This window comes from Lethenteron reissneri, unplaced genomic scaffold (assembly GCF_015708825.2).
Source record: "Lethenteron reissneri isolate LAM-NWPU_2019-01 unplaced genomic scaffold, ASM1570882v1 scaffold_120, whole genome shotgun sequence".
Taxonomy (NCBI): Eukaryota; Metazoa; Chordata; class Hyperoartia; order Petromyzontiformes; family Petromyzontidae; genus Lethenteron; species Lethenteron reissneri.
In genome coordinates, this window is record NW_026890893.1 from 1,312,851 (window position 1) to 1,335,474 (window position 22,624).

Consider the following 22,624-nt stretch of genomic DNA (forward strand, 5'->3'; position numbering starts at 1 on the left):
GCTTGGCGCTTGATGGTTCCGGGGGCTTGGTGCTGCTCGTGCGCTCTCTCTTTCTACTGCTAGATGACGAGTTGGCACGATGCTGTCCTTGAAGATGCTCGGTCGCTCGTGTCGCTCGGTGTCGCTCGGTGTCGCTCGGTGGCGCACGGTGGCGCACGTTCAGCGCAAAGTGGTGCAAGGTGGCGCACGGTGGCGCAAGGTGGCGCAAGTTGGCGCTCGTTCAGCGATCTCCGCCTTTCCTGCGGGTTGTTCGCTGGTCGTCACTCTGACGAGGAGCGATGCTTCGTTCGTGGCAGGGTGGACGTTGGCGTCTTTGTTGGCTTCACTCGCAGCTCTGCGACTCAGGGTAGCGATTCTTCTCAGGTGGTGCAGACCTCGGCTTGTAGCTACTCGTCGCTACTCCGCGACCCTCGTCATTCTGAATGACAGGAGCTTCTTCGTTGGCGGCGACGAGGAGAGATGGAGCCACAGCCCTGGAGATCTGTGATGGGGGCCAGAGCCCCTGTCGATCTGTGGTGGAGCCGAAGATGGGCTCGTAGCCCGGATGATATGTGTGTTGGAGCCGAAGCCCGGACGATATGCTTTGTATGGATTTTCCTTCGGTTTATATCGGAAAATTCCACTCGGCTTCCCGAGTTGTTCAAAGGCTGTGTCATAAAACCTTCCTGTGGGGGTGGACCATCTGCGTCCGTGTGTGTGTCCGTCCGTGTGTTTCGCGTGCGTGTTTGTCCGTGTGTTTATTAGCTTTGAAGACACAGCTGTGTGTGTCGTTCTGGAAGAAAGGGGTGGGGGTCTCGTGACGGTGCCACCAAAGTTATCCATTAGCCAGACCGATGATTCGCGTCGAGTTATAAAAAAAACATTCGAATCCATGTTTTGTTACTGAATAATATTTGTCGCGAAAACTTACGCGTTAAGCGAGCTTAATTATTACCTCCCTTGCTCTGGGATCACATCCTTTGTCTCACACAGCTTAAGTTGGTTTGGTTTGGAAGTTGAAATGCAACTTATTTGCTGCTTGGTTCCATCTGCACAGTTATGCCGAAACCGTGTTCACGATGTTTCATCGTGACCCAACCTTTATGGGTGTCATTTCCTGGCTTGGTGCCTGTGTGTGGAGATCCTCTCGGAAAGACAAAGGCGGTCGTGTTGCTCGCTTCCCATGGGTGTTGTGTTTGGTTAATTTTGAGAGCCTTCTCCGCCCTTGATTCCTCTTCTATTTTAATTCCGTACTTATTATTCGACTTCTTGTGATTATTTGATCTGATATCCCGGCTAGGAATTTGTTTTGGAGCGAAATAGATGCCCTAATTATTCTTTGATGCTTCGGCCCGGCCGTGTAGATATTCTTTAAAGGTAAATAATGTCAGTACTTAATTAACAATGATGGGTCGCGATTCTGGTGCAGATTGTCTTTTGGTTTTCAATTGGAGTGAGGATGGATACTGTTTGCTTAATCTTTATGGTTGAGTTGGTAACTTGTGTATTTAACATGGTTCAAAGACCCATCTGTGCTTTTTGTCGTCGATGCTGTTTCTTTGTTAAGAATATAATTATCTCTTCCTCCGTGTCTCCTGGTTCTGCAACCCCCCGCCTGCAATTCCCCCCTCCCTTGTTCCTCTTGTGTGAAATTCGGGGAGTTTATGACCTTGATTACCCTCTTTCATGCCGTCTTTCCTTTGAAATGAGGTATGCGCGCATCTGTGGAAGTGTGGGGGCCTCTGTGGAAGTGTGGGGGCGTGTTCGTTCCCACGTGGCCCCGTGTCTATTAAAAAACAATATTATATATGATGGCAGAATAAGCCTTAAAAAAAATAATATTAAAAAAAAAATAAAAAGGGGGTACATACACAACAGTTGTCCTTTGACCTCCTGCCAGCGAGCCTTCGACGCTTTAAGTGGCCTCAAAGTGCACCTGGCCTGGCACAGGCGCCGTGGTGACGTCACTGCCATTTAGTGGCAAGTGGCGACTATTATTGTTGTTGTATATACAGGCAGCCCTCGCGTAGCACTCAAGATGCGTTCCTGGAGAATTGAGTGCTAATCTAATCGGTGCTATTTTATACATGGGGATGAGCAATATATGACGGCTTCATGGGGGCATCGGTAATACTGCCGAAGAATAATAATGCAGATGGTAAACATTATTTCACAACAAAACGTATCATAATTTATTATGTTAACACCAGTGTTATGTCCTGTCCTCACAAGTACATTCTGCTGCACTCCTCCTACAAGGCAACACTGGGGAAGCTGTTGGACTCCGAATCCAGGTCATTTTCAGTACAAGAGCTCTGTAATCTGAGCGATGCCCTCAATTCTACATTTCTGCAGTGAGTGTTTTTTTTAGGTGGAGCCTGAGATTATATCCTGGCATCGTGAGTTATCACACTGGCTTAACAAATAGATGTTTCTTCTATTTATAAATACAATCGTGACTATATCGTGGGCAATCGAATCACAGAGTCCGTTGCTCTCATTGGCTGAGTGAATGATGGGGGGTGGGCTATGTTACCTTGCCCAATGCTGCTTAGCTGTTCTCACTCAAAAGCGATTTGTTAGATTGTTTTGATGCTTACATTTTTTTCATATGCAGTAGAACTCCTCTTAAGACGGCAATTGGTTCCACGAAACAGGTCGTTAAGTGATTTGGTTGTTAAGCGAGTTTTGGCAAATACACGTTAAAGGCTTCATTTGTTCCGATAGCATCGAAAGTTACAATTTTTCACTCAAAAAAGTACTTTGGAATATTTTAACAATGCATATTAATCCATATAGATACTAACATTATGAACACATAACATAAAAACAACATGGTTAATCAATGCATTAATTAATATTTACAAGGGAATGGTCGGTAAGCGAACACATTGGGCTCTATGAAGGAACTCGACTACTATACACTCATACACATTACACTACTATAAACTACACTATAAACTACATTTTGGGCTTATTGGAGGTTCGTTTTTAAGCGATTAGTCCTTAACAGGGGTGGTCGTTAAGATGGGTTATATCAAATCTAGATTGAGGGGTTATACTGTATATAAAACATTCTCCAGGACAAAGGGCGTTAATGACAAATCAGATGTAGGCCCATGTCCTTGACACCAGGACCTACCGTGGAGCCGATCTGCCTACTGACCATCGGTTTGTCATTTGTAAAATGCACCTGCCATTCTTCCACTGCGGTTGTGGGTATCTATCTAGGACCCCATTCAAATTCACAATAGCCTGATAGTTGCAAGTGGGAATAGAATTGTATCATCTCTTGCAGGTGGTGTTACCATAATCCCTCCCCCCCTCTTCCTGATGCCAAGCAAAAATGGGTGAGCCTCAGGACTGTGGCTCATGTAGCTGTAATGGCTACATTAAGTTTACAGTCCAGACCCCCCGGAGACCATGGCTGACAGAGGAGGTGTTCCAGCTGGCTGAAATAAAACTACAGGCCCACTCCCACCATATACAACATTGCAGCATGAGGAGGCTTACCGCAAGGTGAGTTGTGGTCGCGGCTTGTTGAGGAGATTTAATCTGCCTCGTTAGCCCGTGATCACAAATCACTCTCCTCTCTAATTCCATTAAAAATAGCTTCCAGCGCCACAGCCTTTTACTGTCCTTAAGGGAGAGAATGGTGGTACGATCTCCAAACCCCAGGAAATGGTCTGCTATTTTTGCAGAGCTTTCTGCGAAGCCTCGTCGGAGGGGAAGAGACGGGTATAAAAACATTATAAAAGCACATTAATCTTCTACTATAATAAAGGTAAATATTATTGGGAAATGCTACGAAAACTCGTAATTACTCAAAGTGCACTCTAATTATACATCATGATAACATGAGGGGGTCTCGTTCCTAGCCTACATTTCTGAAAAAAAAATTTTGACTAAACATCATGAAGTCTACATACATTTTTACTCATAATAAATACACGTAATTAGATAAAACGTGCCACAGACGGTTGACGAGCTATGCTGATTTTTTATCTTCAACCCAGACAATTAAATATTTCCAAAATTTCGAAGAATTCAATATGTGCTGTATGAGATATTTTATCGGCAGTGAAAGATGCCATATTTTTTGCACATTCTAGGCCAATCATTCTGGCAACCTCGACCCGCCTTATCACCTGCTTAAAAATGCTTTCAATCTTATAAAGTATGGGGTCTTCGTGGGGCGAGTTTGGCAGAAGCCTTCTTGAAATCTGGCCGATGGTGTGAGATGTTGGCGGCGGTTGTTTAAGTCACATTTATTACCCCCGTCTATTTAAGACCGAAACAGGAGGATTTCTCCACAACTATGGGCTGTCGCCTGATGATGCTGGCTGTTGTCTTGATTACTGGCGAAACGTCACCAGGTACTCAAATTCTAAATGTTGTAGTAGGTTTACACTCCAACACACGACCGGTTCGTGCTGTACTAGTAACAAATTGGCTACGTTTTGTTTACGTGACAAACCCTTACTGATTGGCTGTGTCGGGTGGTGGCGGGTTTAACGACAAATTTATATTCACGCGATCTAACCCAAAAGTATCCATTGTGGAAAATATTGGTGACAAAAGCCTCGGTGTTAAACGGTTTAAGTCTGTGGCACGACATCTTCTTGTACGTGTAACAACTTGTATTGTTTGGCTGTCAGTTGATTGAGGTTGTGATGTCGGACACCATTTGTATTAATGTATGTTTCTATATATGTTTAACTTCTTTTGCACCGTACGTAGCAAACCATGTTAATACAAACACAAAATACGCATCGTAATACCGGTTGTGAGAACCTGCGAGTTAAATTAGACTCGTGATGGTTTGCAGGCAAGGTGCTGTCACGTTTTACCCCCCAGGAACAACTGCCATGGGTTCTCTTGTTAAATGTTTTAGATGTGGTAGGATTAAAAATACTTTGAGTTGCCCTGACATATAGAGCGCTATATAAAAAACAATGAGCATTGTTATAATCATCAGAATAGGGTTTTTCCCCTTTTTTCTGGCAACAAAACTGAAACTTTTTTTTCATGTATGCATTAACCACAATACTTGTGTTTGCATTTTGACCACAAGTATTGTGATGAATGCAGTTTTGTTGCCAGAAAAAATGTGGGGAAAACCCTATTCTTATATTTTTGTACTGGCAAAGGAGGTCTAATGATGTAGATGCTTACCCCAAGCCCTCATTACTTTGATATTGCATTGTCTTTGAGCTGTACGCCTTTTGGTGTCATCTGGTCTAGCACTAATTGAGACGAAGCTCAAAAGAGATCCGTCTCTGGTGTGGACTAATCAGTTTCAAGGACAATGCCTTTATTATCAGTGTTTTTTATTTGCATTGTAACCACACGTATTGTGGTTAATCCACAAATGATTCCTTGTAAAAAGGTTGCAGTTTTGTTGCCAGAAAAAGGGGAAAAACCCTATTCTTATATTTTGGTACTGGCAAAGGAGGTCTAATGATGTTATAATTATCATTACGTGTGTATAGATGTGTGTGTGTGTGTTGTTAATGTTTTCTCATTCTAAAAAGGAAGATTCGCTTAACCAAGTCTAAACCAGCACATCCTGTTTAAACCCCACTCACACACATAGAAGGAATTTAAAGGTAAAAAACGCTCTGCCCTTCATTGCGCAGATTTACGTGGCAAGAGACAGACACGCACAGTCACAGAGACATAGACTTAGAGATAGAGAAAAACACGTAGACACGAACCCAGGGACACATACAAAAACACATACACAGAGACTGACACTTTTAGAGATACCGAGACACAGATAAATATAGACACCGACCAACTTAACAAATCACAGAGATACTTAGAGATAGACACTCATAGACACAGAGGCACAGCAGACTGAAAGATACAGACATACACAGAAACACTCACTTAGACACACGCATAAACAGAAACACAAAAAACAGACACGTACATATACACAGAAATGTAGTGACTAACATACATACACACAGAAACAAACATAGAAACAAACACCCCAGAGAACACTACTTAGACATACAGAGATACACATAGAGACGTACAGGAGTGCACACTTATAGGAACAAATAAACACACTTAGATACACACACAAACGCACAGAGACGTATCACCATGTCATCTCCATATCCACCAAGGCCTCTGCCGTTCATCATGACCGACGAGTACTCAAAGTTCTACGTCAACAAGGAAACAGCTGATCTTCTGGGTAAAATAGACAAACCGGTGGTGGTGGTGGCAATAGTTGGAAAATACAGAACTGGAAAATCCTTCCTCATGAATCGACTGGCCAGCACAACGACAGGTGAGTGAGTGGTGTGTGTGTGGTGTAGGTGAATGAGTGAGTCGGGTGTTTTTGTGGGCAAGTGGTGTGGTGTGGGTGAATGAGTGGGTGAGTTAGTGTGGGTCAGTGTGTGGGTGAGTGTTGTGAGTGAATAAGTGCGCTGAGTAAGCGAGGGAGTGATTGGGCGAGTTAAATGCATCCCAATCTCATACCCAACTACCACTTTACGTGAAGACACAAAGTGTTTAATCGAGTCAATCAATCAATCTTTATTTTGCGTGTGTGCCAATATCGCTCTCAATAGAGTAAACATCAACGCCAGGTCCGGATTAAGGTTTATGTAGGCCCTCAGCACTTCTGTTACGTTGGGCCTTCAGTAATAACTTCCTACAGCTGGTTCTTCCGCTCCATGTTACTACTATCGCCGCTGTTAGCTTGTTTCACGCGTTGGTTCTTCTTCCAGCTGCTGGACAGATGTCGTTACTGTTGACAGGTGCATTGTTCAGTCTGTTCCTCACTCAATGGGAGCACGCTGTAAGCCGTAGATAAGTAGATTTAATTTGACATATAAATAAGTAATATTTAAAACAACTTTTTTTTTAAACACGCTTTTATGAAATGTACCGTACTAGTAATGCAAGAACTCCACGATTTCAGGAAGTGGCCCCGAAGCTTCCCATAACGTAAGGGACCGTGGTGATTTACAGCCAAAGTCAGTTTACCGTGGACAATTAGACCCAAGCCGAAACATAACATTACATTTTTTTTTAATATATTTTTTAATGATAGAATATAGTAGTCATTAGAATGACATAAGTATACCAAGTTTGCAGTCGATAACACATTGGGAAGTGGGTAAAATTTGAGTTACAATATTTGAGGATACAACGACAACAACAGACAGAGTAAGTTAATAAAAAGCTTGTAATAAAAATACGTTTTACCCTTTCTGCCAATAAAACAGGCGTTAAGATGTTAAAACACCAAACTGAAACATTTTGCAAGGACTTTACCGAAATAATCAAAGAGTAAAGTTTGCTCCGTCGATCATAGCCACCGAGGTGGTGACGGGTTTCTTTTGTTCTCTTTCCTATTGTTCCATGCCCCCTGTCTCGTTCTGCTGCAATGTGCACTGATCAGCGCCGTATTATCTAATGGGCCACAGTAGCCACTGTGCCCAGGGCCTACGGAAATTACAAGGGCCAACAAAAAATAAAATTAGCAAGTTTTTTGGTATGACAAAAAAGTAACCAAAAGATCTTCTTGAATAAATATATTTATATATCCAGGATAGGCAACAGTGTATGTACAAAGGGGGAGAGTCATATCAATCGTTATTTTCCTTTCAGTGAAAGTGAAATTAACACCGAAAATAAACTTTTCGTGATTTTCTTTCATTGCAAATTTGTTCTTGCAATATTGTCAAATTAACATCATATTGGACCTCCCTTGCCAGTATGAAAATATAAGAAAATGTTTTACCATTTCTGGCAATAAAACAGGCGTTAAGATGTTAAAACACTAAACTGAAACCTTTCGCAAGGATCCATGTGTGCATTAACCACATATACGTGGAATGATCTCGTCATGGTAAAACCCTTACAGCATGAAAAACAACTTGATGCTCAGGTATTTTTTAACGTCTTTGATATTTACGAGTTATCGAATCCACTCGCACACACGTGCACAGAGATACATTGAAAAATCAGTCAATGCGCTTTTCACGGCTTCTGTGTGTGACCCCCACAGGAGTTGTAACACCAAAAGAAGACAAAACGACCAAGGTGGTGACTAAGAGGTCAGAGATTAACTGTCGTAATTTAATATACTGTAAATGTTATCTAAAATAGAGGTTTGTTTTGGGGTTAGATCGTGTAAGTATAAATGTGTCGTTAAACTCGCCACCACCGGACACGGCCAATCAGTAAGGTTTGTCGCGTAAATACAACTTAGCTAATTCGTTCCGAGTTCAGCACTAACCGGTTGTGTGTTGGAGTGTGCATTCACAACATTTACCATTCGACGCATTGATATTTACACGATCTAACCCAAAAACCTCTATTATTGATAATATTGGTCACGAAAGCCGTCGTTAAATCTGCAAATGTGACCTGGAAGTGTTTTGTCGTTTCGTATCATAACAAAATGTTATAAATTTCCTTCAAGTCCACAATTAAAACAATTATTTCACTACAAGACAGGGTATTTTGCTCATTGCGTATCAAAGACACGTCACGTGGTTCGACTGTAGCAAAAACAAAATAGTGAACAGACTACGCTGTGTATGTGTGGTGTAGCGGTTAGCGCGCTACTCTACAAACCCGGTGGCCAGAGTATGATTCCTGCTCGCAGCCACCAACGGCGATTATCTGAATTGGTTCTGGGCCTCATTTAGGTCGACTCAGCCTCAAATGACTAACTGGTGCGGTGGGTAAACATCACCACTTAGGGAGACAAAGGCGACCGGTTATGGTGCTGGCCACCCACCCACTTGTGTGCCACAGGTGCTACTTTGCTAAAACACTTGCCCCAACAGTCTGTTCAGGCTATACGAGGGCTATTTGTCTTTGTCAACTATAATAGTCACAATAGCCTACAACTTCAAAATTCACAATGGACAAAGTTCTTAGGGGCCGTCTATAAATGACGTCACGCGATTTGGACGATTTTTGACCCCCCCCCCTCGTCACACATCGACACAAATGTCTGACCCCCCCCCCCTAGGTGCGTGACGTCATTTATGGACGGCCCCTTATACGCGTCTCATCAGTCTTGCGCCACCTGTGCAGCACTTTTTTGCTCACACAGTGCATATTCACAGCTTTTACCAACCTCAAGTACAGTGATTTGTGCCGCGGTGGCTAGATGTTAACTCCCTCGCCTGATATACAAGTGGACTTGGGTTCTATCCGGACCCTGATGTCTGCTGCTGTATATTTGGAGTCTGCGTCTCTCTCTCTCCCCGTGGTGGTCGTGTGGACTTTTCTTGGGTTCCTCCGTTTTTTTTTCCCTCTACATTTACAAACATGCATTTAGAGCATTTGGCTGCCGCTATACATTTCCACATGGTGATAAGCCACTTCGTTGAGCTATTATTTGCGACTAGCTTTTTGCCCGTGCAAGGACGGGTGTACATTGTAGTAAATCTGAAATATTCAATAGAAAAATTGTTCATCTCGTGATTATTAATGAGGGGGGGGGGGGTTTCCCCATGTGGAGTGACGTCACCGGTTAATTGTTATTGTGGAGGGGTACGGCATGTGGAATGACGTCACCCGCTCATGATTATTAATGAGGGGAGGGGTGCGGCATGTGGAGTGCGCGACCTTGTGCCTTAGTGTAAATTTACACGAGGGCATGAATATTAATGAAGGGGGGGGGGGCTCTTTTGCAATGACGTCACGTACGGATGTAGCGCTGTGCTGCGTAGATTTATTTTTCACCGTCATTTTCTGTAAAGAAACGTCATATTTGAAGCGACTTTGCATAAAACATATTTAATTCAGCTCGACCTTCCTCTGCGTTAGTGTAAAAATCCACCCACTCATGAATATTAATGATGGGGGTGGGCCTTATGTGGAGTTTCGTCACGCGTGGGGGTGGGCCTCATGTGGAGTAACATCACACGCGGGACACACATTCTTGGCTCATATTTTTTGTTATAACCAGGTCGCTTCTGAAAAAGGGCAGTATAGTTCAGTGGGGCCTTACCTGGTGAAAAAAAAAATAGTAGTTCTAGTTGGATTTCCCCCCAATCCCTGATCTGCAAGCATAATGTCTCTCTCACCACTCACTAGCAACCGTGACTGTGCGTGCTCACCTGACTTTATTTGCTGGCTTCAAAACTATTCTCGTATACAGCTGTTCCGTTCTGTATAGGTTAGATAATCGATTATCCGGTAGTTTCAGGGGGAAGGAGGCGCCGGATTTGCATGACGTGTTTTTAGGTTTTTATATTTTTGTGTTGAAACTTTATTATCTGAAATTGGCATAACTAAACATACAGTTAGGCAAAAATAAATATCCAACTTTAAAAAGTTGCTGCATTTACTATCAGGTACTTACTAATCTGCATGGGGTGATGTATGTACGTTTAGTATTTTAGTTTTTTCAGTTCCATGTAGTGTATAATGTACTGTATATATAATATTCGACACTTAAATCAAGCATGGCCTTTGGCTCGGTTTTGCCTGTTTCGCCAGATCGGCCCGGGACTCACCTCCACACACCTCCACTCACCACCACACCTCCACAAACCCCGATTTATACGTACTGTGGTATTTCGTCATAACATATTCGATATTTACAAACCTTACCAGAAAAGACCAAAATTTTTGTTACGTTGCATGGTAACATTCATACGCCAGATGGCGCCAAAGCGTCATAAAGTTTCCGACTACAATGTTGTACGGTACTCTACTCTTCACCAATAACAGCTATTGTGATTTTTGCACCCCCCAAAAAAAACGACAGAATGCGCATACGTAACGCACACATATAAATGTACAGGCATGATGTGCATGCGTGTACATTATGCATGTTAATTAACTGTGAATTAACAAAACAATGGTCGCTATATTATTGCGTCTTTCAGTTCAGCCAACACCGCCCGACTGAGGAGAGCAGAATCCCACTTACTCTTAGCCGGCTCTCTCAGACTTCCTCGAGCCCTACTCTTGGCTATCCCTTCGGCTCTCCCACTCGTCGCACCCGGACGGGGGTTTAACCGACACCGTCCGGTCACGAGCAGGAGAGACCTGCTTCCAGCCGATCCACATCCCGGACTCCCACAACGACCCGCCTTCGTCACGGGGTCCCCCTTAAGTACCTCCTTGGGCGGCTCTTCCCACTTACTCAGACCCGCCCTCATTCTTTTCGATATTTGCCTACGGCGCTCATGACATGACGTCATCACGCCTCACGGCGCCCATGACGTCATGTCATCACACTACTCCTCTACACTAGTGTAATGCGGGCGTAAACGACCTTCCGGAAGTGACGTCATGGGGGGAGGAGTTACGTCACGTGGGGGACAGGGTTCAGGGTTATAAGGGGAGAAACCGGAAGCAGTAGGGGTGATCGGAGACTGGGGAAAGTGTAAGGCCACGCAGGGCAGAGTGGGGAAGAGAGAGTGTGGCGAGATCGCCACACACACAGACCTCGAGGATCGGCACCGTCGGCCAGCGGTGACCGACCCCGGGGCTGGAGGAGCAGCGAGGAGGCTGCAGAGAGAGCAGCGGGTCTGCAAGGGTGGAGTTGAGCAGCGGGGGTCTGCACGACGAGACGGCAGCGGGTCTGCAAGGAGGGAGTGGGCTGCGTGAGCGACAGCAGCCTGGGGGCTGCAGAGCGAAGAGTATATAGGGGAGTGCTGTGAAGTGGGCTACGTGAGCGATAGCAGCCTGGGGCTGCAGAGCGAAGAGTAAGGGGGAGTGCCGTGAGGGAAAAGAGATCGAACCCAAATAAAGGACACAGGACAGAGAGAAGCGTCCGAGTCTTTTATTACACTAGTAACGAATTGGCTATTTTTTTGTTTACGTGACTAATCTTACTAATTGGCTGTGTTGGGCGGTTTCTGGTTTTATGACACATTTACGTTAACGTGATCTAACCAAGGAAATACTTATATTATGGACGCTATTAATGTTTTTTTCTCCACATACCGTATTTATAGCAACTTTTGTTGTTTTACAAGAATAAACTATGTTCAAATGATATATAACTAATAATACATAATCTAATAGACGAGGTAATACACCTTAACATATCAGTAATATGCACTTACTTTTCACACTGATTTTACAGTATAGCATAGCAATGGGTTACTGAGCATCCTCTGTCATGGTACTGTACCACGTTACGATCCACTTGCCCATATCTTTGCTTTGGTTTAAGTACTTTCGATTTATTTTCTGGTTTTCAGGAACACATCCTGGGAATAAACCGGGATATGCCTGAATAAAAATACAACGATCCCCCGTAATGGCCTTTAACAGACTGTTGGGGCAAGTGCTGTAAGCGAGCACTTTTGCAGGCCAGCACGACACCTGAGTGGGAGGGTGGCCAGCACCATGACTCCCCAGTGGCGATATTTTTACACACCGCACCAGGTACTCATTTAAGGCTGAGTCGACCTAGGAGAGGCCCAGGGCCGGTGCAGATAATAACAATCACTGGTGTTGGCCATGAGCAGGAATCGAACTCTGGTCGTTGGATTTATAGCGCAAAGCGCTAACCGCTATGCTACCTCCACACATCACCACTCACCTCCAACACATGACCAATAATCACACCACCACTCACTTTCATATACTACTGCTACTATCCACCACACACTTCTGATTTCCACAGTTGGCAAAGTTGCGAAAGAAGTCAAACAACAACAACCGCATTCACCACTAAGTGGCGGTGACGTCACCATTACGCTTGTGCCAGGCTATGTGTAAATCGAGGCCATGTGAAGAGTCAAATGCCCGCTGGCAGGAGGCCAAGGGGCAGACCCAGCAGGTGCAAATAGGTCGACTGACTGAGATGACTGGCTGATGCACCACCTGTGGCCCCTACTGTGCCAACTTGCTGTGCTTTAACCACCCGGCACTCCGCGTCCTTCACGAGCCTGACACTGCTGGTACCAGTCATCAGCAAGTCCACTCAGCTCCACATCCTCCTGTACCACATCACTCCATCTCTTCTCTAGCCCGTACTGTGCCCGTTTAGCCCCCTCGACTAGCCGAACAAAAGCTGTTTAGGCATGCGGTGACTGGGCATGTGGGCTAAATGGCCCAGCCAATGCAACCTTGCCTGCCAGAGGAGCTCACCGATGGGACTTTGTCCAGATCTTTCAAGGATATGTGAGCTCCTCACACAATCCAGCCTGAATAAACCCAGGATGGATCGTAGGCAGGCCAGCCTAAATCTTTCTAACCGGCGAAGATGTTACATTAGGGGGTCCACGTTTCGCAAGCATAGAGAAGGGAGGGAGTGACTTTGGCCGAGTAGACCTGAAGCTTTGTAGGGAGCGACAGACCAGGTAGCTTCCACACCGTGTTACGCAACTGATGAAAATAATACCGCTGAACTGATTTGGAGTGAGACCTCTGCTGTCAAACCAGAACCGGTCATGAGCACACTTACCCAGGTATGGGAAACTCTCCACTCTCTCCACAACTGCCCTATCACCAATTGGGAGTTGTGGGGGTGGAGAGAGACGGGGCTGACGTTAAAAGCCGGACCCCTGAATGGGTACGGCTGCTGTAGAACATTTGAAGACCTGGAGTTGCCATCTGAAGACCCAAAGACTCGCCCTAAGAAGAGACCGAGGACCGGACCCGAACCCCTGGCTAGGGTCGGGCCGGGTACCCAGTGTCCGGGCACAATAGCCCAGGGGGCAGAACCTAAACCCCTGGCTATGGTCGGGCTGAAGCTTAACCAGTGTAGGGCTGAAGCTTAACCAGTCTGAGGGCAGAATGGTCTGGAGGAGATGCCTCCGTAGTGTATCAGGTGTAAGGGGCCGTTACCCCTTTGTGTAAACTCTGTTAAGGTCATAAATAAACGTGTTGCCTCCAGTGAGTCTCGCTCTCCCTGATTACCCACTACACGTCTACAAACCTCACCTCGAGAATCACCCTCGACACACCACCAGAAAAACTCACATACCACAACTCATCTCCAATACACCACCAACACGTCACACAACACCGCCAACTTCAAACACACCACCAACACCCTCACACACCACACACCTCCACAAACCACGACATATCTCCACACTAAGAATCACTGCTACACCCCACCATCTCTTACATCCATTCACCTGCACAACCATGTATTATTTAAATGAACAAATTGTTTTTATATTATATATTAACGTAACATATTTGAGAAAAAAATCAATGAGTAATGATGATCATTTAGTAAAAATGTTGGATACGATTATTGTCTACCTTATATAATGAGCAATGCAAGTGCATGATTCTAATACACTATGTTTCTTATTTCTTGCAGCGAGCCGGGCGATCAAGTCAATAAAGGTATGGTCACTTCCCATTTGCATCCTCACAGCAGAGCAATCTAGCGTCTGACCTGGCCGAGCGTCAGCAGATTTTGATGTTTTTTTCTGCAGAGGTTCATGACCTGCGCCCAGCAGTCACCTCTTTGTAAATTGAACCTTATGGCGGGACCCTAGGGTCCCATAAGCCGCCGGCTCTCGAATAAACTGCTTTATGACGTCATTATATGTCTGTGGAAGGCAAACAATACGGCAATATATTCCTCTCGACGAGCTCTCTACACGATGTGCTAATCAAAGTTTCAAAGTATTGTTTATGACTACGGCATTCGTCCTCGCTGCGCTTGGACGACATGACAACAGAATGATCCGCGCCAGTTGGCGATTATGTGCGTGGTGGGATGGAGTCGCCAAAAAATAAATTAATTACGATTTTTACTTCCGTTTATTCGGCACCCCGTGGTCCCACCATGAGGTTCAATTATGCAATTGTAATAACTATGAAACACTGCGCGTCAACCGCTTCCTGGTGCGACATCTTAAAAAGAAACAGCAGGCCACGGTCAAAATATGGCTCCTGGTTAACATTAAACAACACTGCTGACATTAACTTGCTAATCTCCCTCTAATCTCTCCCATTAACACAGCTGATGTGTGTGCGTGTGGTGACGGGACTCCTTTACATTTCAGACCCCGCCTGATTGCCCTTGGGTTGCATCCACCTCAAACCTATATAACCTCTTGTTGTAACAGCTCTCCCGCTGTGTTTTTCCTGGTTCAGCAGTTCTACTGCTGAAATTTTTTTCGCCGGAGGACGATTGCTTGTGTTGCGATCGAAACGTTGTGATAAATTATTTTTCTACCTACGTGCCTTTACCGAAAGAACCAAAGAGTAAGGATTCCTGCAGTCACGAAAGCTTCAAATCAAGATTGGATTAAACAAATGTTCAGTCCACTTTCAATTGTCTGCTCTAATGACGAGGGGGACTGCTGCAGATAATTCAAATTCGCAAATAATCCAAAAATATATAATTTCCTCGTATTTAGATGTTAAAAAGCACTAATGCAGGTGTAATAAACCCACTCCGGACGTTATCGTATCTCTTGTCTTGTCTTTATTCGTTCTTCATTTACACGGTTCTCTCACACCGCTGGGTTCTTTTTTCCCATTACTCCCGTTACTCGAGCGTGGCGTTCGCTCGCTTTCCTCGCTCCCTCACACCGCTGGCTAACGGCATTTGGGAGACAGCCTCCGGCCTGCCACGTGGCCGCTGGCGTGCCAGAAGCGCAGAATGTGGTCTCTTCTCGAACCTCTCCACACTGACCACGAAATGTATCTCTCCACCCCTTATATCACCTGGCTCACGTGATGCCACGCAGCCAATCATAAGCCTCACCCCTGGAACTTTCTCGATGTTGCTATACACCCCATTGGCTGCGGGCTGAGGCCCGCATCCTCATATTACACAGGTATGAAATACGTGTAAGTTAAGAAAATTGTGTGTATCAATGAACAGTTTTATAAATGAAAACGCACGAAATAATAAGTGATTGGATAAATCGTTAAAAATGAAGCACAACTGACGATTTTGATTATTACTCTTTCGATTTATAATTAATACTAACGATTGACTGATCGATGATGCACGTGCTCAGTGATAGCACTTTCCTGCTCCAGCACAGAAAACTCCACGAAGTGGATAGCAGAGCGACGCCAATCCAAATCAATCCAACTCCACTCACTGTTGTAAAGATATGCAACCACTATATTGTAGAGGTGATCACGGGATTTCAGGTTAACTAGACCACATTAGATCAGTTTTAAGCACGTGACTTGTGCTAAATATTTCAAATAATAAGAATGTATCCATATTCTTAGGTTTTTTCGGTAAAGTCACATAGGTAAAACATCAAAATTAATAAAAAAATAAAATAAAATAAAGATCACGACGTTTCGGAGGCAACACAAGTCTCCGTTATCAGGTGGGACCGTCACAGCCAGATTAGCTGCATCAAGTGAGGAAATGATTCAAGATGTAATCCCTTAAAAGCGAGTTGAGGGGGGAGCCAATGAATGGAACGTATCGGGAGGGAGGGGGGCGGGGCCAAAAGGGTGGGCGACGGCGTGGAAGCGATTGTGCGCAAGAGACAAACTGCTGCACACGCCAACGCATTGGACAGAGAGGGGGGAGGGGGAGGCCTGATATACATGAAACAAAAGAACGGAAATGCCATTGTTTATACCAATGCTGGCTGAACAATGAAGAGATTACTGTTAAACACTCGGTAAAGTAAAGTAAAATAGTGCCTGTCAGATAAGATGGTCCAAAAAAGTGTAATTACGTCTTTTTTGCGTGGTTAATAACATCTTTCCAATGATTACTAAGTTTGTACCCATCATCACGGTTGAAATTATGTCTGTGTTTGTATATTTGTATGGCTTCGTGTACAAACCTTTGATGGTAGCCAGGAGGTTTGCAGAGAACCTTGGTCTCGGAAAAGACAATTTCATGAGAGCCCACCGAGTTGTAGCAATGATCGGCAACGGCCGAAGAATCAGTTCTGCCGTGTTTCAGATCTGACTTGTGCTCGCGGACACGATCAGCAACATGACGTTTTGTTTCTCCAATGTAGAAATCACCACAAATGCAACTCAATTTGTAGACTCCAGGATACTGTAAGTCAGGAACGACATTCTTCACAGATGGAATCAGATCACGGATTTTATGCACTGTACTGAATCGGACTTGGATCTTATGTTTGTTTAGAATTTTGGAGATCTTTTTGGTCACGCCTGCTATGTATGGTAACATGATAGTTTTGGTCGGAGTTTCATGTGGCTGTTTCTGTGTGGTGGGAGAGACAGCTTGGCGGATAGTACGGTCAGAGTATCCGTTCATCCTGAGGGCCCGATGTACATGTCTTAATTCACCGGTCAGGTGGTGTTGGTCAGAAATACCATGGGCTCTGTGGTATAGCGTTTTGATGAGCGAATTCTTTTGAGATGGGTGGTGGTGGGAATCCGGTTTCAAGTAGGAATCTGTGTGGGTGGCTTTCCTGTAGACAGAATGTCCCAAGGATCCGTCAGGCCTCTTCTCAAACAGAATATCCAAGAATGGTAGTTTACCGTCTTTCTCCACTTCCATGGTGAATCTGATGGACGGGTGTCTAGAATTGATGTGGTCCAAGAAGTGGTTCAGTGCTGGGAGGCCATGTGGCCAGATGACGAAAGTGTCATCCACATACCTCTTCCAAAAGGAAGGACGCAGGGTGGATGTCTGGATGGCGTCTGATTCAAACTTTTCCATGAACATGTTGGCTATAACTGGTGACAAGGGGGAGCCCATAGGGGTACCCTCATTCTGTTTGTAGAAGGTGCCATTCCAGGTAAAATAGGTGTTGGTGAGGCAATGCCTAACCAGCGCAGGTACATCAGAATTCAATCCATGTTGGACTAAGTCCTCAATTATTGTTAGGGTGTCCGGTACTGGGACTTTGGTAAACAAAGATACTACATCAAAGCTGACGAGGATGTCATCAGGAGATAGTACCATGTCCTTAACCATAGAGACTAATTGGGTTGAGTTGAGTACTGCCGAAGAGGTCTTGCCTGTGAAGGGGAGCAGAGTATCTGATAGAAAACGGGCTAGTTTGTACGTAGGAGAGTTTATCGTCGACACGATGGGTCGTAGCGGGGTGCCTTCCTTATGGATTTTGGGAAGACCATAGAGTCTGGGAGGTCTAGCCGCCGATGGTTTTAGAGAGGGACGTTTGCTTGGTTCGATTAGGGAAGTCGAACTCGTGATGATACTGTTAGTTTTCGTCGTTAGGCTTTTAGTAGGATCGTTTTTAATTTTGGAGTAACTCCCATCATTAAAAAGGTCCAGGATTTTTTTTTTGTGTTAACACAAAAATGTCACCTTCGGACTGGAACCACGTTGATAACATGACTTCTGCTTCTGCTGACTCAATGTCAGCCAAATGCGAAGCTAACCTGATTTCTAAATTCAACCTCCTATCTAAGAAAAAACCAGAGCCACACATCGCAAAGCTGGATGTTAACAAGACCGTGATTAATCAGAGTAACATCCCAATTTCTGACAATCTAAAAACGGTACTGTCCAAAGGACTAAATTTCGCCGTCACCCCTAAATATATACCAGTAGAAGATATGATTTCTCAGATTGATGTAGCCCTCAGAGGCATAGGACACATCCATGCGGATGTAGCAAGAGCTGAAATAGCTACTATTCTTAAGAATGCTAAGAAACCCACTAGTAACATCAGCAAAAACGAACGCTCTGAACTCGCGGACCTAAAAAAGAGAGATGATATAGTCATCCTCTCGGCAGACAAAGGCAATGCCACGGTCATCATGGATAAAGATTCATACAACAACAAAATCCTGGACCTTCTTAATGATGGGAGTTACTCCAAAATTAAAAACGATCCTACTAAAAGCCTAACGACGAAAACCAACAGTATCATCACGAGTTCGACTTCCCTAATCGAACCAAGCAAACGTCCCTCTCTAAAACCATCGGCGGCTAGACCTCCCAGACTCTATGGTCTTCCCAAAATCCATAAGGAAGGCACCCCGCTACGACCCATCGTGTCGACGATAAACTCTCCTACGTACAAACTAGCCCGTTTTCTATCAGATACTCTGCTCCCCTTCACAGGCAAGACCTCTTCGGCAGTACTCAACTCAACCCAATTAGTCTCTATGGTTAAGGACATGGTACTATCTCCTGATGACATCCTCGTCAGCTTTGATGTAGTATCTTTGTTTACCAAAGTCCCAGTACCGGACACCCTAACAATAATTGAGGACTTAGTCCAACATGGATTGAATTCTGATGTACCTGCGCTGGTTAGGCATTGCCTCACCAACACCTATTTTACCTGGAATGGCACCTTCTACAAACAGAATGAGGGTACCTCTATGGGCTCCCCCTTGTCACCAGTTATAGCCAACATGTTCATGGAAAAGTTTGAATCAGACGCCATCCAGACATCCACCCTGCGTCCTTCCTTTTGTAAGAGGTATATGGATGACACTTTCGTCATCTGGCCACATGGCCTCCCAGCACTGAACCACTTCTTGGACCACATCAATTCTAGACACCCATCCATCAGATTCACCATGGAAGTGGAGAAAGACGGTAAACTACCATTCTTGGATATTCTGTTTGAGAGGAGGCCTGACGGATCCTTGGGACATTCTGTCTACAGGAAAGCCACCCACACAGATTCCTACTTGAAACCGGATTCCCACCACCACCCATCTCAAAAGAATTATCTCATCAAAACGCTATACCACAGAGCCCATGGCATTTCTGACCAACACCACCTGACCGGTGAATTAAGACATGTACATCGGGCCCTCAGGATGAACGGATACTCTGACCGTACTATCCGCCAAGCTGTCTCTCCCACCACACAGAAACAGCCACATGAAACTCCGACCAAAACCATCACGTTACCATACATAGCAGGCGTGACCAAAAAGATCTCCAAAATTCTAAACAAACATAAGATCCAAGTCCGATTCAGTACAGTGCATAAAATCCGTGATCTGATTCCATCTGTGAAGGATGTCGTTCCTGACTTACAGTATCCTGGAGTCTACAAATTGAGTTGCATTTGTGGTGATTGCTACATTGGAGAAACGAAACGTCATGTTGCTGATCGTGTCCGCGAGCACAAGTCAGATCTGAAACACGGCAGAACTGATTCTTCGGCCGTTGCCGATCATTGCTAGAACTCGGTGGGCTCTCATGAAATTGTCTTTTCCGAGACCAAGGTTCTCTGCAAACCTCCTGGCTACCATCAAAGGTTTGTACACGAAGCCATACAAATATACAAACACAGACATAATTTCAACCGTGATGATGGGTACAAACTTAGTAATAATTTGAAAGATGTTATTAACCACGCAAAAAAGACGTAATTACACTTTTTTGGACCATCTTATCTGACAGGCACTATTTTACTTTACTTTACCGAGTGTTTAACAGTAATCTCTTCATTGTTCAGCCAGCATTGGTGTAGAGGTGTAATTGCGCATGGCTACGAATGTTGAGGTGTGATTATGCATGGCCACGGATGGCCAACAAACACAAGGGGCGGGGTTACGGCCGTACACAAGGGTGGCGCTAGCACCGACGTCCGCATGTGTATCCCCCACGGGCCCCCCCTCGGGGGCGAGTCCTATAAAAGGTGATGAGCTCGAGGGCTCGAGGTCGGGACTCAGCTTTAACCAGAGAAGACGGAAGACCAGCTAGTGTAGGCCCCAGAGCTCCCCTGGCTCGCTGTCCTTATAAGGGCCGACCAGGGCAAGCCGGTGGCGTGGCCCCGAGAGCCCAGACGAAGCTGGTCTGGTGACTCAGGGAGCCGGGATCCCAGCTTAACCAAGCTGGGACAGATAGCCTCCCCTAGTCCCGTAGTGGAGGAATTGGTATAGGTTAGAGGGGTTAGCTGTCGAGAATCCCTGTAGCCAAGTGACCTGTAATAACTGTGTTGGTGTAATAAATAAGTGTGCCTCCGATCCTGTCGTCAAGCCTCCATATATACTTACTACATTGGTATAAACAATGGCATTTCCGTTCTTTTGTATCATGTATATCAGGCCTCCCCCTCCCCCTTCTCTGTCCAATGCGTTGGCGTGTGCAGCAGTTTGTTTCTTGCGCACAATCGCTTCCACGCCGTCGCCCACCCTTTTGGCCCCGCCCCCCTCCCTCCCGATACGTTCCATTCATTGGCTACCACATTCTGATGAGCTCCCCCCCCTCTCCTCCCCCCTCAACTCGCTTTTAAGGGATTACATCTTGAATCATTGCCTCACTTGATGCAGCTAATCTGGCTGTGACGGTCCCACCTGATGACGGAGACTTGTGTTGCCTCCGAAACGTCGTGATCTTTATTTTATTTTATTTTTATTAATTTTGATGTTTTACCTACGTGACTTTACCGAAAAAACCTAAGAATATGAATCCTTGCAGTCACGAAAACTTCAAATCTAGAAAGAATGTATCCCTGCAGTCACGAAAGCTTTAAATCGAAATTTAATGTATCACCGTTTTTAGATTATTAATTTGGATTTAAGTGAAATCTTTTAGTCATTCATTTGTGTCAAAATCTCAGGTTAACCAGGAAATCGGATAAATCCGCAGACGGATAATCGAGTCTACTGCATCTATATTTTCAACAACACAGAGACACGTAGAACTGGTGTATATGCTCACTAAATCGCCATTGCGTATTGGCATGAAAATTATCTGTGGTCTAGGGAATGAGACCCAGGCAGGATCGAGAGAGAAAGAGGGTTAGAGGAGGGTCTACTCGGATCTCTGGTCAGACCATGATGATATATTTTTTTAATTGGCAGTGTCTTTGATGAAAATTGTGTCTCAAAAAAGCTACTCAATTTGTAGACGACATGCAAAAGTGCAAAGGCGGCCAAACCGATGCCGACAATTGCTCAGGTTTTATGTTTCATGTTGAGCCAAAAACCTTTAATGCGTTTTTATACATGTGTAGTGGATCAATAACTAGAGGAGAGTCTCTCTGAGGCAACACGTATTTTATTAACAATAAATCCCTAACACAAAGGGTTAACTGACCCTTACACCTGATACACTGAGAAGGTAGTCCTTCGTACGAATACGGAGGTTATTCTAACCCTTAGCAATCATTGGAAGGACGTAATAAACCAATTCGGATCTTAACTGATTGTGTTCACGTTTACGGTGACTTTCAGACCGCGTTCCACTCACTGGCATGGTGCAGTGTGCAGAGTAATGTATGGTGTCGTAATTGTATAGTAAACATATAGCAGTGTGATACACATTAGGGTGGGTAGAATAATACATAGTGTTATATTAAAATGGATAAGGCAGCAACTACAGCAGCAGCAGCAAGTGCAGCAGCAGCAACAGCAGCAGCAGCAGCAACAGCAGCAGCAGCAGCAACTGCAGCAGCAGCAGCAACTGCAGCAGCAGCAGCAACTGCAGCAGGCAACTGGCAGCAGCAGCAACTGCAGCAGCAGCAGCAACTGCAGCAGCAGCAGCAACTGCAGCAGCAGCAGCAACTGCAGCAGCAGCAGCAACTGCAGCAGCAGCAGCAACTGCAGCAGCAGCAGCAACTGCAGCAGCAGCAGCAACTGCAGCAGCAGCAGCAACTGCAGCAGCAGCAGCAACTGCAGCAGCAGCAGCAACTGCAGCAGCAGCAGCAACTGCAGCAGCAGCAGAAACTGCAGCAGCAGCAGAAACTGCAGCAGCAGCAACTGCAGCAGCAGCAGTAACTGCAGCTCCCTTTGATGCTGTTAATCCGGCATAATGCAAGTGCATATGCAG

The 22,624-nt window shown here is 45.0% G+C and overlaps 1 protein-coding gene across 2 annotated transcripts in view; it reads left to right on the plus strand.

Annotated features, from left to right (window-relative positions):
* The first annotated feature begins 5,619 nt into the window (after window positions 1-5,619).
* LOC133361695 (guanylate-binding protein 1-like) overlaps window positions 5,620-22,624 on the plus strand; it is a 141,597-nt gene continuing 124,592 nt past the window's right edge. For both annotated transcript variants that reach the window (XM_061580697.1, XM_061580698.1), the window contains exons 1-3: window positions 5,620-6,283; window positions 8,012-8,060; window positions 14,264-14,289. In XM_061580697.1, coding sequence (XP_061436681.1) covers window positions 6,094-6,283; window positions 8,012-8,060; window positions 14,264-14,289 — 265 coding nt within the window. In that variant the 5' untranslated portion in view covers window positions 5,620-6,093. The remainder of the gene's footprint in view (window positions 6,284-8,011; window positions 8,061-14,263; window positions 14,290-22,624) is intronic.